This window comes from Sycon ciliatum, chromosome 4, assembly GCF_964019385.1.
Source record: "Sycon ciliatum chromosome 4, ocSycCili1.1, whole genome shotgun sequence".
Classification (NCBI taxonomy): Eukaryota; Metazoa; Porifera; class Calcarea; order Leucosolenida; family Sycettidae; genus Sycon; species Sycon ciliatum.
This window is the reverse complement of record NC_088646.1, coordinates 17,240,766-17,254,758: the sequence shown is the minus strand read 5'-3', so window position 1 is coordinate 17,254,758 and position 13,993 is coordinate 17,240,766. Positions and strand designations below refer to the sequence as shown.

Genomic DNA, 13,993 nt, shown 5'->3' with positions numbered 1-13,993 from the left:
CGACAGGTACATATACATGTGTGTCTCCGCCATTACATCTTCCAAACATTTCAGATTCCAAGGCAAGCTGGGGAGACGGGGTGAGCAGTCTGTACCAATCCAGAACGAAAGTGTGGTACACATGCGACTGGTGGGTAAGCTTCCTAAACCATCAACACTGACCGTTATCGTTACATCCGGGATCTACAGAATGTTCGCCACCCGCTAACAGCCGTTTAGTGCCCTGTGTCACCAAGGTCACAGTGAGACACATAGAGCTAGAGCAGTAGAGAGAGAGAGCAGTAGAGAGAGAGAGGGGCTTCCAGAAAGTGCGATGGTCATGATTCGACATAATGCGTGCATGCTACTACACGGTGCATGCATGATTCGGGAACAGAATATGCTGCTGACTCATGAACAGGCAAGCCACGGAGACGCTTAACTTAAGTGTGGACCAGATTTGGCCACCATGCAGTCAATACTGCACGATGAAGCTCTATAGTCTATAGTAAGGCTGCGCGTGCATGCGTCGCCCATACTTTGTCTCAAGTGCAGCGTTTCCTCGCGGTGTATTCCCGAACATGCCATAACAAGCAAAGGGTAATGTAGGCAGCATTTGGATCTACAGTACCTGATCTGGGTGCGACGGAATCTGCTGTGCCTGATTTCCAGCACTCCTTCAAGTGTTCTAACCCACTCGAAAATGGCACGACTCAACCGAATACACACACACACACATATGCACACACACACACACACACACACACACACACACACACACACACACACACACACACACACACACACACACATGCACGCAGGCTGGAGTCGTACACTTTCCTCCCAACTCAAGTAGCACCAATTATCTCCAACTCTGCCCGCAGGCTATGTCGCGAAAACGGTGCAAATGGGCTCATAATCCGTATATCATGTACTATACACGACAGTGCCAGGCCATACTAACGTTTCAGCCCGTTCGAGGTTGATCAAACTCTGATTAATCAGAGTGGATCAGGAACACACAGCGCCTATTCCCCACCAGAACAGTGACAAATCTTCCATGATCCAGAGGGGGACAGATGGGGTGCCAAGGTTAACGCTACGTGCAGTGAACATGGAGTGGAGATAGTGGAGCACGTTACATGTACAGTCATGTACATGACTGATTGTACATGTACGTCACTGTAAGTACAGTACAATGTACTACTAGTATCTGATCAGAAGCTTCATGCACACTGGTACATGTACATGTACGTACGGCATCACGATCTTCTCATGCCATCAGCAAGTAAAGTAGTTCACAGTGACCAGGGAGCCACATGCAACAGTGGCGAGTATTACAAGGAGTGATTAAAATATTTAGCAAGCTAAGACGCGGGCTGTTGTTATTCAAAATAATGATATTGGAGAAACGGAACGGGATTAATCAACGTGATTCAGGCCGGTCGCTGAAGCCACACTTGCATCCAGCCTCTGGTGTGTCACTCGACCCCATCAAGTGCGTGCAACCAACATTGCCATTGGTCTAGGCACGTCCATTGTTTGTGTGCCCAATCCTGTTCTCCACACGTACACCCTGACTGTACAGGCCCATGCCTGGCTATGCTCAGGTGCAGTGCACTCTTGCGAAAGGTACAATTGGCCCCATCACACGTCACAATCCTGTCAAACTCGTTCAACTAACTTAAAACACATGTGAGCTATTGTCCATGTATGATAAGCATTAGGACAAGCATTGCGCCTCACTTCAGCTTGTGAGCTATTGAGTATTGTCTATGCATGATAAGCATTACTAGGACAAGCATTGTGCTTCACTTCAGCTTGTCATGGGGTGGAAAGTGAACATGGGTGCTAAACGAGTCCTCTCACTTTCCATTCTTTGCTTGGACAGTAATAGGTGGCCAGCACCTTTCCTGGAATGATCATTCTGTCCTCCAGGGACCAGGGCTCCTTCTCACATGACACATTAAAGTAACGAACTTGATCGGTACTAGTAGTACTTGCAATCCAGCTGGTGGGTCACCGTATTCGTTTAGGAAGCCACTTTCAGGATTTCTTTAAACTTCAACCCACCGTCTCCCCCGGCATACATTGTACGCGAGTCATGACTACATTGTATGTGCAGTGGCGACACCTTCGACACGAACATTAGCACTGAATGTTATCCACATGCCCGAGGGAATCGCAAAGAGGAACGTCTGAAGGAAGAATCGCCCGTCTCTACCAAAAAGGAGAACAATAATCTCCTTGCCCTGCCACGGTCTATGTCCTGAGGAGGTAGACGACATTAGCAGATAGCCCTCCACATTCTACCGGTGTTGAATCTGCCCAGTCGTCGGAGTGACCTGTCACAGTGCAGCACAGCTAACCAGACGAAACGTTAGCACCACCTTGGGGCATTATTTCAGTAGTCCTCCCCGCGGTAGCCAGAGCTAATATAACATGCACATGAAGCTAACGTTACAGACCACTTGCTCATGCACAAGATTAGTCAGTTGGATTTAGACGCTCATGTCCATTGTAAATGGGCACGCATACAGCGACTGGTCACGCGGTGTGTGGCACAGGCTGTGTGGGACGCCATGGGTGGCTTGATGGAGTCATTAATTTGGTCTTCCCCGACAGTCCTCATGATATGCCGCACGGATGGATGGCTTGTGGATGTGGGGCATAAGTGCCTGACATGTCCGAGTTTCTGAAGTGCATTGGGTCTATTGTGTCAGGTAGGCATGGCTGAATGAGGGTGCTTTTTCCGCTGCAGAGGTTTTGTCATGTTCAAGCTGAGAGTGACAGGCTGAAGTGAAGTACAGCTGGGCTTATAATAATAAGATAATGGGAATATGAGGAACGGGGGTAGTGTCACATACATAATAGTATCCAGACGAGTCTGTCTGAGAAGCGACGATCCCTTTCATAGTTTAGCCAGAGGGCTTTTAGCCCTCCATTTGTCCGCCTTTTCCACTTCATATTGGATGGCGGAGTAAGGAAGCAAAGCTTGTCCAAGAAAATATGACCTGTTTACCATCATCCTCTCGAAGATTTCACCCCACGTCTGATATGCCTAAGAAGGCCTTGACATTGGCAAATATAATCGGTGGCAGGTCTTGTAGTCGACATCAGTTCTTGCTCCTACTCCGTGCTGTCAGGATAATTGAAATCTCATTTCGCATTCAATGCAAACAGAGGAACGTTATCTTATTAGGCCGTGTGATCTTACATGCAAAAGTAAGTTCCAAGCTCAAAATTAGGTTCAGCATATATCATATCCTCTATTGTGTGCCTTGCTGGCTATTGTTTCAACTGTTCCACATTTCAATTATGGTCGTGCGTTTGTGCGTGTTTCTGCGTAACCAGATACCAGCTCCTACTGCTGCGTTCACACGTTTTCCCAGTGCCACGCGAAGCCGCAAGGAGACCACGTATCCAAAGGTCCCGAAAAGGTACTTGAAGGTGCACCTAGCTATTGTTTTTGTGTATGATCGTCAATTTTCTAACACTACTACATAGTACATACATGTACATTGTACAAACAAGGCCGTGAATGCTGCTGTCTGATGATTGCTCCGATGCGTGAAACTTTAAGTTACAGCTAACACAGCCTTTCGCCTCTGTTGTGTGTGTACATTGTGCATTGTACATGTACGTATACTTGATTAGGTTTACTCTACGTGGCAGCAGTCCTGTTCAAGAGTGGTGATAGTATACTATTCATGGTTTAGCAGAACTTTAGCTCTAAAAGTCTAAATGTACTACATGTAGTACATTGGTATATACAGAAGCCTTGCTTGGTAGTTAACATGTTTTTCGATTTTGACCTTGTATTCATGCTGTCAAAATCGAAAAACATGTAGTACATTGTAGGTCATTTCTTGAAGTACATGCATGTGGACCCAAACAGTTCTTGATCCCATGCCGGTCAGAATCATTTGCTTCAAAGACAAGCTGGAAGAGCACGGATAGGAACAAAACAATAATTTAATCTACATGTCCATGTCCATGTACAGTACGTACGTTGTACATTGGCGGGGGGGGGGGGGGGGGGGGGGAGGAGAGGGGAGGAGAAGATTGACGGTCATAAGATGTCCGTGGGATATGTCAAGTGGACGTGGAAATGTAACACGTCATCAAAAATAGTATATTAAAGCGATTGACTGAAGTTTTACTCGACTTGAATATCCGGAGAGTCGTCCTGTTATGTAAACCTTTACCTTGTAAAATTCGCACGTACATGTACATGTACAATCATGTACATGTGCGCGTGTGTGTCACACTCCTGTGTCGTATCACTGCCGTCAGTATTGTCACAAGAGATTTTCACCCTGGCCTGTTGATGTGACGTGTGTACACGTATTAGATCAGTGGCCGGTGAAGGTCACCATTGGCATTACGAGAATGAACTTGTACTACATGTATGGCATATTCTCAAAATTTAATGCATTATACTAGTGAAAGTGGTCATTGACTTCAAGTAGTTAGTTCCTTCTCATGGGCCATGGCTGCGCTCAGTGCGCTGGTCGTGTTCAGTAAGTGGCACGTGACAAACTCTCCGACCTGTACTGGAGTAGGTTGTTTAGGTCCCGGACTGAACTGTACAAAGAGTCTTTCACAAGCCAACCATTACTTGGCATTAGGGAACAAAATGAAGCGTGTGGGGTACCGGTGTGTACCTGCACTCAGCTCGAGCGCAGAACGAAACAGCAGTAAGAATGTGGCCGGGATGGGTATTGGAAACGGAAACACAACGACCATCAAGTGGTTTTCTTTCCTCTGACTGAAGGTATCCTGTACGATCATCTTCGTACATCTCTTTCTAGCCCACTTGCTTTATTGTACGTGCATGGTATGCCTACACGCATGCATGTACACTACTCACTAGGATGGTCACCGCTTTCACGACAAGACTGTTGGATGTAGTACATGTAATGCTTCTGAGCTGGAATACCATACAGTATTCGGTCTCGACCAGCCATGAGTATTATGCAGTTCCTGTCGTGCTCATATCGTGTTCACCTCGTGGCTCGCAAAGCGCCAGGAGTGCATGTATGCGCGAGGCGCTTTCACGTCGTCCACTATAACGCTACTTGGTCTGGTCAACATCATGTGAGTGAGCGAACGAAGTGTGGAGACTTGTTTCCTTTCTTCTGCAAGGATGGAGACAACATTGCCTGTAGGTTTCACGATCGTGAGGACTTCGGCTCGTAGGCCGGTCGTTCAACGGTCATGCATGTAGTGCGCAGTCGCATTCCATTTCAGCGCATTACAACGGAGGAAACAACATCGTGAGGCGTCGTTAATTAAGTGGCTGCGCCGGTATGATCGATGCAATGTTTATGAATATGAATGCAAAATGGTAGAGGAGACTAAATACATGTACACATGAAAAGCGACCTAATCAATTGGATGGGGAGAATAAAATAGTTCTACCGTTGATGGAGTCACTGATAACAAAAATCGAGTTTATTGGTAAAGCGTCCAATGGGTGTTATCCGAGCTTTTCTGGTGAAATATCACTAAGCTCTGACCGAAGCGCCGAATGCCACCTGCCTGGTGCGGGGGCGTCTTCAAGAGTACATTATACTCAGGACGGTAGGAATTCTGGAATCTATACAAGTTGTTAGTGCAACTCTCTTTCATGACTACGGGCATATGATGGAACTCCCTCCCAACGAGTAACGGTAATGGAGCCTGGGTCACCGCATGTGTACTGTGGTAGAAGCATCTGGAACGCGCCTGTAAAAGGCAGTCCAGAGCAAGGAGGTTGTCCACATTTCTCCTGTACTCTCTAAGCCTTTGAAATCGTCTCCACTGTGGGTTATTAGAAACTTAACCATGATCATCACTAGCCTCTTCATGAGAAATAAATGGAGGGGGGTAAGAATGCACTGTTCCTACGTAAAATGGTGAGGATATCTTCAAAGAGAAGTGGTCAAAGCTGACAGGTCAGTGAGAGGCGTGTGTATGATCCGATGCCATCAGGTTTGGAAATGGCGCGTGCACGCCAGGAGTGCGGTGGGTCGATGCGAATATTATGGACGCCATATCCTGCTCGCAGACCAAGCGATAATTATACCTGCACATGCAACAGTATTTGTAGTCTGAACTTGAGTGTGAGGCTGGGGATCGTGCGAAGACGCGATAGCAAGTAAGTTACATAATATAGATGTGAGGTGTTGGATAATAATATTATGATGGATATGTTCTACAACAGGCTTTATTAGGTGCATTCCTGCTAGCAGCAGTTTTCTTTGTTTTGCAAACGTTTTCCATGCTGACACGACCGAGGAATGTGCCTCCGGTGTGATGTTACGCAGTCCTTTCTATGCTGCCCGGTTAAAATGACTGAGTTCTAAAATACAATCCAGTTGTTGGTGATTACCGGTATACATGTATTTACTTGTTGCGCACTCGACAGAGTATACAAGAGTACACTGTAGTCACAGAAACGGGTAGTGTAGCGTGAACGAATATGAGTTTATCGCACGCTTACGCCAGCAATGAACTCTGCAATTTTCACCATGATAAGAAGGTACACAGCGGCCCCACAGCGCCACATGAAGTTCTATGTTTGTGTGCGGCGAGCAACGGAAATCCGCGCTGTGTTTCAGTTTCGGCAACCGACTTCCACTGCTCTGACGAGAAAATTATAAATATCATGGGCGAGTGGAAAGTGCACGGCACTCTCTCCTGGACGGCTCCATACAGAGCGAGAAAAGGGCGGAAATCTGCGCTGGCGGGTACGACATTGCGCGTGAAGTTCGGGAGTGTAAGACCTGGGTTTGCTCCTTACCAATAAATAATAGCATTCCTATCGCAAAGTAATGGATAAATCAAAGAGCCTGATGCCGCTGTAGCGCATAGCGACAAAGACAAAGGCTTGCATAACAACAGCCACTGCAGCACAGCACTGAACGAATGGGCTGCGACTACTTGTGCCATCATCTACTTGATTTCGTCACATTGTGAAAGAAGGGCTTTAGTAGTACGTATTCAGGGGCTGGCCTGCGAGCTGTAGCACTTCATCAGTGCATGCAGTGAAGTGATGATGGATAGCGACACCACAGTCACAGGTGCTCCAGCCACATTCCATTCAGGCACGACTTTTGCCATGAAGACATACTCACGACACACGCCAAGTACGAGTGGTGAAGATATTGCACTGTTGCTTCCCCAGCACAAAGACTACTTGCAGAACAGTTACTGCGTGATAGAGCCCAAGAGGTCAAGCTGGGGCACTTATGCCACTACGCCAAGCGTGGTAGATCAGCCGAGACCTTGGGGCACCGCGTAAGACATCTCTCACAAGCATACACTGTCCGCACGCCCTCTTACTTAGTCTTAGTCCTAGTCCATCAGTCTTAGCCCAGTCGTACAGGCGAAGCATGGCTATGACTAATTATGAGGATACCTGCGCGTATTCCATTCATATCATCTGCCGGCTCCGGTGGTAAATCGAACCCATGCGAACCCTTTTCCAATACCGACTTTGCAAGACGCGCCAAGGAGCCATTTTCCGTTGGATAACTGCACCCACCGTTCATATCTTGCCGAGACAAGGACATGACTACATGAAAAAAAACCTTGTTGATTGGATTTTCTACAGTTGCGATTGTCCGTTTGTCATAATCTTGACTTTCAAGCAGACATATTGTTAACACCTGTGGCGTTACAAGTAGAATCCTTTTGTGTCTCCAGTAAATAATCTGCGGAGCAGTCCCTGTGGGACTGGGGCGCGAAGTAAGTTCCTCCTCCGAACCTCTGCTTATTGGTCCCTGATTAGCCCTTTACCTGACCTGATACGAAACTATTTTTTTAGTTGTTCTTCCTTGTGCGCGTTTCGCGCGCACGCTGGATCTCCATTGAACATGATTGTGGAACATGGACGACGAACAAAGTGTACACTTAGGTTACACACGAGAAAACGAATGCGCACAAACTCTTCCTGATAGACGATGTACGATTTGTTCTCCATTTTCCTGTGCGTGTTTTTGATCTGCTGCAGTGCGATATGACAAGTGCGAATACGCCAGGAAGTGCATCATCAGTTTTCAAAGGCTTGGAATTGGCAACGGCGGTAACAGCGACTGTGAGCCACAGAAACAGCAGCAGCAGCAGCAGCAGCAACAACAGGGTTACAAGTGCACAGGTCTCGCCATCAGCGGACAACAACGCTACTGTGATGTCCCCAGCTGCAGCGTTTCAGTCAAATAATCAGCGTGCGACAGGTTACAGCATGGAAAAGTTCGAGACAGAAGATAAGACCACCCTCTTTCGACCATGGGACGAGAAGGTCGCAACAAAAGCGACGATAGCACCGAAGAAAAATCCCGCTGAACGGCGTCGTCGTAGTTCGAGCAAAGACAGCAAAGAAGTAACTCAGCAGCGGTCCCACAACCACAGCGATGAAGTACACAGCATCCTCTACAAGTGGCTTCGCGACAACCTTGTTGTAAGATGACGATATCAACTCTACAGGCACATTTTCTTTTCTTCTATTATCAACTTCGTAACCTATGTGTGATATCGGCTAATAGAGAGATCCTTCCAGGGGACTCTAAACCACCATTTCCGGAGCCCGCCGAGGTTGTTTGCAGAACAATTGGGGAATTTATAATAGGATGAAAGTCCAAGTGAACTAGTCTGTAGTTTCAATTGTCAATGAACAAGACAACACACTAGCCATCTTGTAACTTTCGAAAGTCTATCTCTCACATCAACTAACCAGAATTTCCCAGAAACAGATTTTTTCCGTTTGCATCTTTCCCCCCAAACCGATGAACAGATGAAAGTGGTAGCTACAGGCTTTCCTCATTCACACCGGAAGGAAAAATGGACAGCTTCAATGCTTGAACAGCCTTTTCCTGTCCTGATCTGACCTGCAGACAATGAATCCATGATACTAGTATACAGAAACACTACTCTGCGTATTCTGAGACTAAACCAACCTGCGCTCTCTTCAGCACCATCCTTTACGCTTTTATTCCCCAGTGAGTCCATTGCTATTACTATTAGACCTTATGCCTGTTTTGATGTCAACTTTAATAAAGTATACAACAACAACAACAAACACATTGCGTTTGGATGTGCTTCTCCAGAAACCCTATCCAACCATTGCAGAAAAGAAGCGACTGGCTGCCAAGACAAAGCTCCGATATCGACAGGTTTCTTACTGGTAAGGAATGGCATACTTGGCTTCTTGTGTACTGAGTTCCACGTGTCTGCAAGCAGATCCTAGCATTACCATCATCTCCTTGAATTGTGTATTGCCAGGAAATCCCAAACAATCTTGTTTTGAAAGGGCTTTTATGTCAAAACAATTGGCTAAATTGCACCTATTGTCGTTGTGATGATTGGCCACTCTTCGGCTACTTTGCCACTGTGTTGGTCGCTAACGTTGACATAGACACAGACACAGATGCTCTCTCTCTTCTCTCTCTCTCTCTCTCTCTCTCTCTCTCTCTCTCTCTCTCTCTCTCTCTCTCTCTCTCTCTCTCTCTCTCTCTCTCTCTCTCTCTCTCTCTCTCTCTCTCTCTCTCTCTCTCTCTCTCTCTCTATGTCTGTCTCTCTGTATGTCTCTCTGTATGTCTCTCTCTCTCTCTCACACACACACACACACACAGTCACACGCATACACACACACACAAACACACACACACACACACACACAAACACACACACCCAGAATATGTACTATTTTAAACGCTCAGGAAGAAGCAATCTGCTGCTGTCTGGTCACATCCTGTACATCGTGAGTTTCAAATTCTGCAATGTAATCGACTGACCGTGATTATTCTACTGGATGGTTTGTGTGAATTGTGACAGGTACACTAATGCCCGACGTCGTCTGGTGCCGAAAATGATTGAAGCAGAGAACAAGCGTAGAGCCGCCTGTGACCAACCTCCACTGAAGGTCGAAGCATTTACTATGAGCAACTGCACATCTTCCTCACCATGCTCCTCAGAGGAATCCGCTGATGCTAAGACCGACTATAGTACTTTTGCATCACCCACAGATATCCCCATGGAGACGGAGAATTCTCTCGCACCCAGATCTCTCATGCTCCCATCCCCTTGCAGTATTTCAGACAAAAGCGGCACGAGTAGATCTACAAGGAGTAGTTCACTGCCTGGCATTGCCTTCAGTCCGGTGGGAGCAATCAGTGCGTTGAGAGGAGCATTGCCACATGCACAGCCCGTTGCTTGGACAGGCGACAGGGCAGCTGAGCCCGCCAGTTCTCCCAGCCACAAGTCAACATCAGCTGCTGCTGCCTGTCATCCCTCCTCTTCTTGCCATTTGGAATCATCAGCAACAGCACGCATTTCCAAAGGTCAGTCAGGTGAAACATTTCTAAATTCCTTCTTTTACTGGGAATTTACACTAACAGCTTCCAAAGCCACCAGTCAAGGAAGTTATTATACTATGCAATTACCTACCTTGCTATGGATGGCCGCAAAGACAAGCAAGGTCGAGTAGTAGTAGTAATAGTTTTTATTGTTTATTGAACTCCCAACAGACCGAGCCTTTTTATGGCCAACCCGGCTAGGAAGTCCCAGGAACGAGTCTTGTCGGGGTTGGAACAAGTTTTTCGTTTTCTAACAGTTCACTTCCCTGATTGTTTACTTCGAAATTGAAGTTTCTTCCATGCCCGTTACCGTAATTATGCATATTCTGTAATTATTACGGTATGGGATGGATGGCAAAAGAGAAGTGAGTTGCATTTCACCAGTTTTTGCGGACCAGGCTGACTAGCCATGGGTGGACACTATGTCAGGCAGTTGCACGATAAGTCCATAGCTGAGTCATGAGATTTCAACGACAATTTCCTCGACCAAAATGGCTCTCTTCGGTGTCGGAGAACGTGCAAACAGCTGTAGTTTTCGTTTGCTTGTTTCTTTTGGGCTTTGCCACAGTCATAACCACATTCATTATTGGTCAAAAGCTGGCAATCTTCAGGAGAATTGAGACCACAAATTTACACTCCAATGATTACCTGACTGACTTATTTGACTGCAATTAAAGTGAAGCTAGGCAGCCATCGAAGAAGCGTTTTCCGAATGCTTTTCATTACGGCACTAACATTACGATCAGTAGGAAAAGAGCCATGGTGATGTAATGCTTAGCAGTATGAGGTCGCCGCATCAGTAGATCTCCATTGTGTTCACTGAGAGAAAAGGGAATTGAATGTTCTTTGATAAAAACTATTATTTTACTTGGCATCAGTATGTTCATGTCCCAGTACAGACAGTACAGACAGTGCAGCTTGTAGTAGAGTTGTACTTGGTGACCCAACACACAAGTATGAGAATAACTCATCCAGAGGAGCTGAGCAGTGAAGAGGCATGCGCTGGTCTAAACAAGACATTTCACCAGAACTCTGACGAATCCTCAAATTCAGATAATGACTGAGTACTCGACTTGTGCTCGTTTCACAATCGTATAAAAAATGTGACAGATCTCTACTGTCTCACCTGCATTGTGTGCCATGATTGTATGCATTGGAGACATGGTCATCGTATCAGCATTGTCATACACTACGAACAGACCAATGTCTCAGCGGATTCCATTGCGGGTCAGGTGGAGTTTGTATTCTCCTGCTAAATCCATTCATGTTATGGGTGCACAGTGTGACAGGAAGATGTAGCACCTGCTCTGCCATGGGCACACTGCTCCTGGACAATTGTTTCCACTGTTTCTTATGAATATTGAATATGTTTGGCGTCAATGTTTAAATTATATTTCTCGATAATTGATGACATTGTGATGCTATATTTGATGTGTCCTTCTTGTATTCAGGCGATAAAGGCGATCGTAAAGCCCAGCGCCCAGCAACCCTACTACCTAGTCACTACGTGACTGTACAACAGCAGCAGCAGACTAATGCCAGCCCACCATCTCACTCGGTTTCTAGCACCGCAACACCAGTGCACGCAGAGCAGCCCGCACCGCCTGTGCAGCCTGTACAACCGGTACCCAACATAACCATTGCTCCACCTGCTCCACCTGCTGCATCGGCAATGATTGTACAGGCACCCACAGTGAGCAATACAGCGATGTTTAGCCCGGCCACCGTGAGGATGCCGTTCCAAGTAGTGCACCAATTCCCAGCAGCACATCCAGCAGCAGTGGCAGCAGCAGCAGCGCCAATGTACAACGATCCTTCTACACTGTCGCTGGCCCAAGCATCCGGCTCAGTAAGGTTCCTTCCCAGCAGTCATGTGACCGTTCCGAGATTGCAGCCTCTCCATGTGATTAGCATGATCCCCACTGCCTCACCGATGCATATCCCAGCCAGCACGATACCATATCCGCCTCAGCATGCAATGCAACTGGCACCCGCACAGGCAGTACAAGCAGTTCAGCCAGCTCAGCAAGCAGCAGCAGCAGCAGTAGCACTACCACAACTGCAGCAGCAGCAGCAGCAGATCATGGTATTGCAATACACACCCACCACATCACCCAACCATCCGGACACTGCAGCGGCCGTATCTGCGGGCCATGGATCCACTGCGTCCACTGCCCAATCATCGCCACAGTATCCAGTTGTTACGAGTACCACACAGTATAGATCAGCTGACGGTCAGCTGTATCCCATTGCCATTGTGCCTGCTCCTCAGCAAGGTATCCCAGTCACCACCACCACACATGACACCTAACTTAAATACAACGTCCGCTCCAATACAGGCTTACAGCCCTGAATAAATTCAATGGAATAGGAGATGAGTTTTTTCGCCAGCAGTGAGCAATGTGCACTGAACACCAGCCGCAGACCGTCTACTTTACAATAGCCCTGTTGTTTGAAACACCATAGGTGTACTTTTAGGTTGTTTTGTGATCCTGAACAAACCGTCTTTTTCATGTCCTCGCATTTTTAAAGTGAACAATTTTGATCTAATGTGGAGTCCTGCACTTGTTGACAAGGCGCGGCACACATTGGTGTATGCTAATATAATATTCCAACGTCATCACTATTTGGCTGTGCAAGTTGGACTGAGTGCCATGCGCGGCGGGAGTGTAACTTACTGACATCTTGACAATAATATTGATAACTTCCTTCACCACTTTTTCACTACGGCTTTTTCACTACTTTTTCACTACTTTTTCTTGTTATTTCCTGTAATGTATGATTCAGTACGGTACGTGCTCATTGTTTAATTATACAATCATAGCCACTGTTCAATGAGCTGATTGCTCTTGTATTCCTATTTTTAGTTTGCGGTAATTTATGACAATGAGCTTTACCACGGACGTGTTGTTATGCACAAACTTGCTTCACTCTTTGAGACATCCTCTACGAAATTTCACCAAAGACGTTTTCAAGGACAGAGGAGAAGTGAGTTCATCTTAGCAAATGTTGCCATGACTCACAATTTAACTCGGATACTGAGCCAATAAATATAATAATTAAAATAGACGAAATCACAGGGAAACGAGTTATGAAGCAACTATCCACGACCGTTACAAAATAATAAGCAGTCTGGTCGTTGAATCGGTCTTAGTAAAATGTCAGTTTTGTTCCCTGTTATCGCACTTTCCGAAGGCTGACTGCTTATTGCCTTGTTACAGTCGTGGATAGTTGCTTCACAACTCGTTTCCATGTGATTTCGTCTATTTTAATGACTCACAATGCACATATTTCCCCTGCTTGGATAAAGTTGTGTTTCCTGAACATTCAGTGGGGAATTTCAAAAGATATTTTGGTCAAATTGAAACTCTTGACTGACTTGAGGTTAACAAATAATAATTCACCATTCAAACACGATAGTCACGGTATGCAGACACTCAGGGTGGCACTGCAATCTCCACATGAAGTTCAATTATAATTTTCTTAACAATTCATGTACGTTTTCACTTGTACAGTGTTATGTAGGTTGAAATTTCAATGGAGTCCAGTTCACTATTAATTTTGATGTTCTTCTATCTTGCAGGATATACGTGTACTTGTTTAGAAGTTTTTAGAACCATCATAGGGAATTCTAGTTGTGTAGGTTACCACCGATACAATGTGATCAATAGTTT

General features: G+C 46.1%; 1 protein-coding gene across 1 annotated transcript; it reads left to right on the top strand.

The window, feature by feature from the left end:
* Positions 1–3,113: 3,113 nt before the first annotated feature.
* Positions 3,114–13,277, top strand: LOC135813638 (mucin-2-like). Its single transcript, XM_065326699.1, has 6 exons — positions 3,114–3,204; positions 3,334–3,419; positions 7,979–8,425; positions 9,072–9,148; positions 9,799–10,304; positions 11,771–13,277. Exons 1-6 carry the CDS (start codon positions 3,153–3,155, stop codon positions 12,628–12,630), a joined length of 2,028 nt encoding a protein of 675 aa, XP_065182771.1. The 5' UTR covers positions 3,114–3,152; the 3' UTR covers positions 12,631–13,277.
* Positions 13,278–13,993: the final 716 nt, after the last annotated feature.

Coding starts and splice junctions, on each gene's coding strand:
- LOC135813638 (XM_065326699.1), top strand. CDS start 3,153: ATGCAAACAGAGGAACGTTATCTTATTAGGCCGTGTGATCTTACATGC. Junction 3,420..7,978: donor TATCCAAAGGTCCCGAAAAG/GTACTTGAAGGT, acceptor GATCTGCTGCAG/TGCGATATGACAAGTGCGAA. Junction 9,149..9,798: donor TATCGACAGGTTTCTTACTG/GTAAGGAATGGC, acceptor GAATTGTGACAG/GTACACTAATGCCCGACGTC.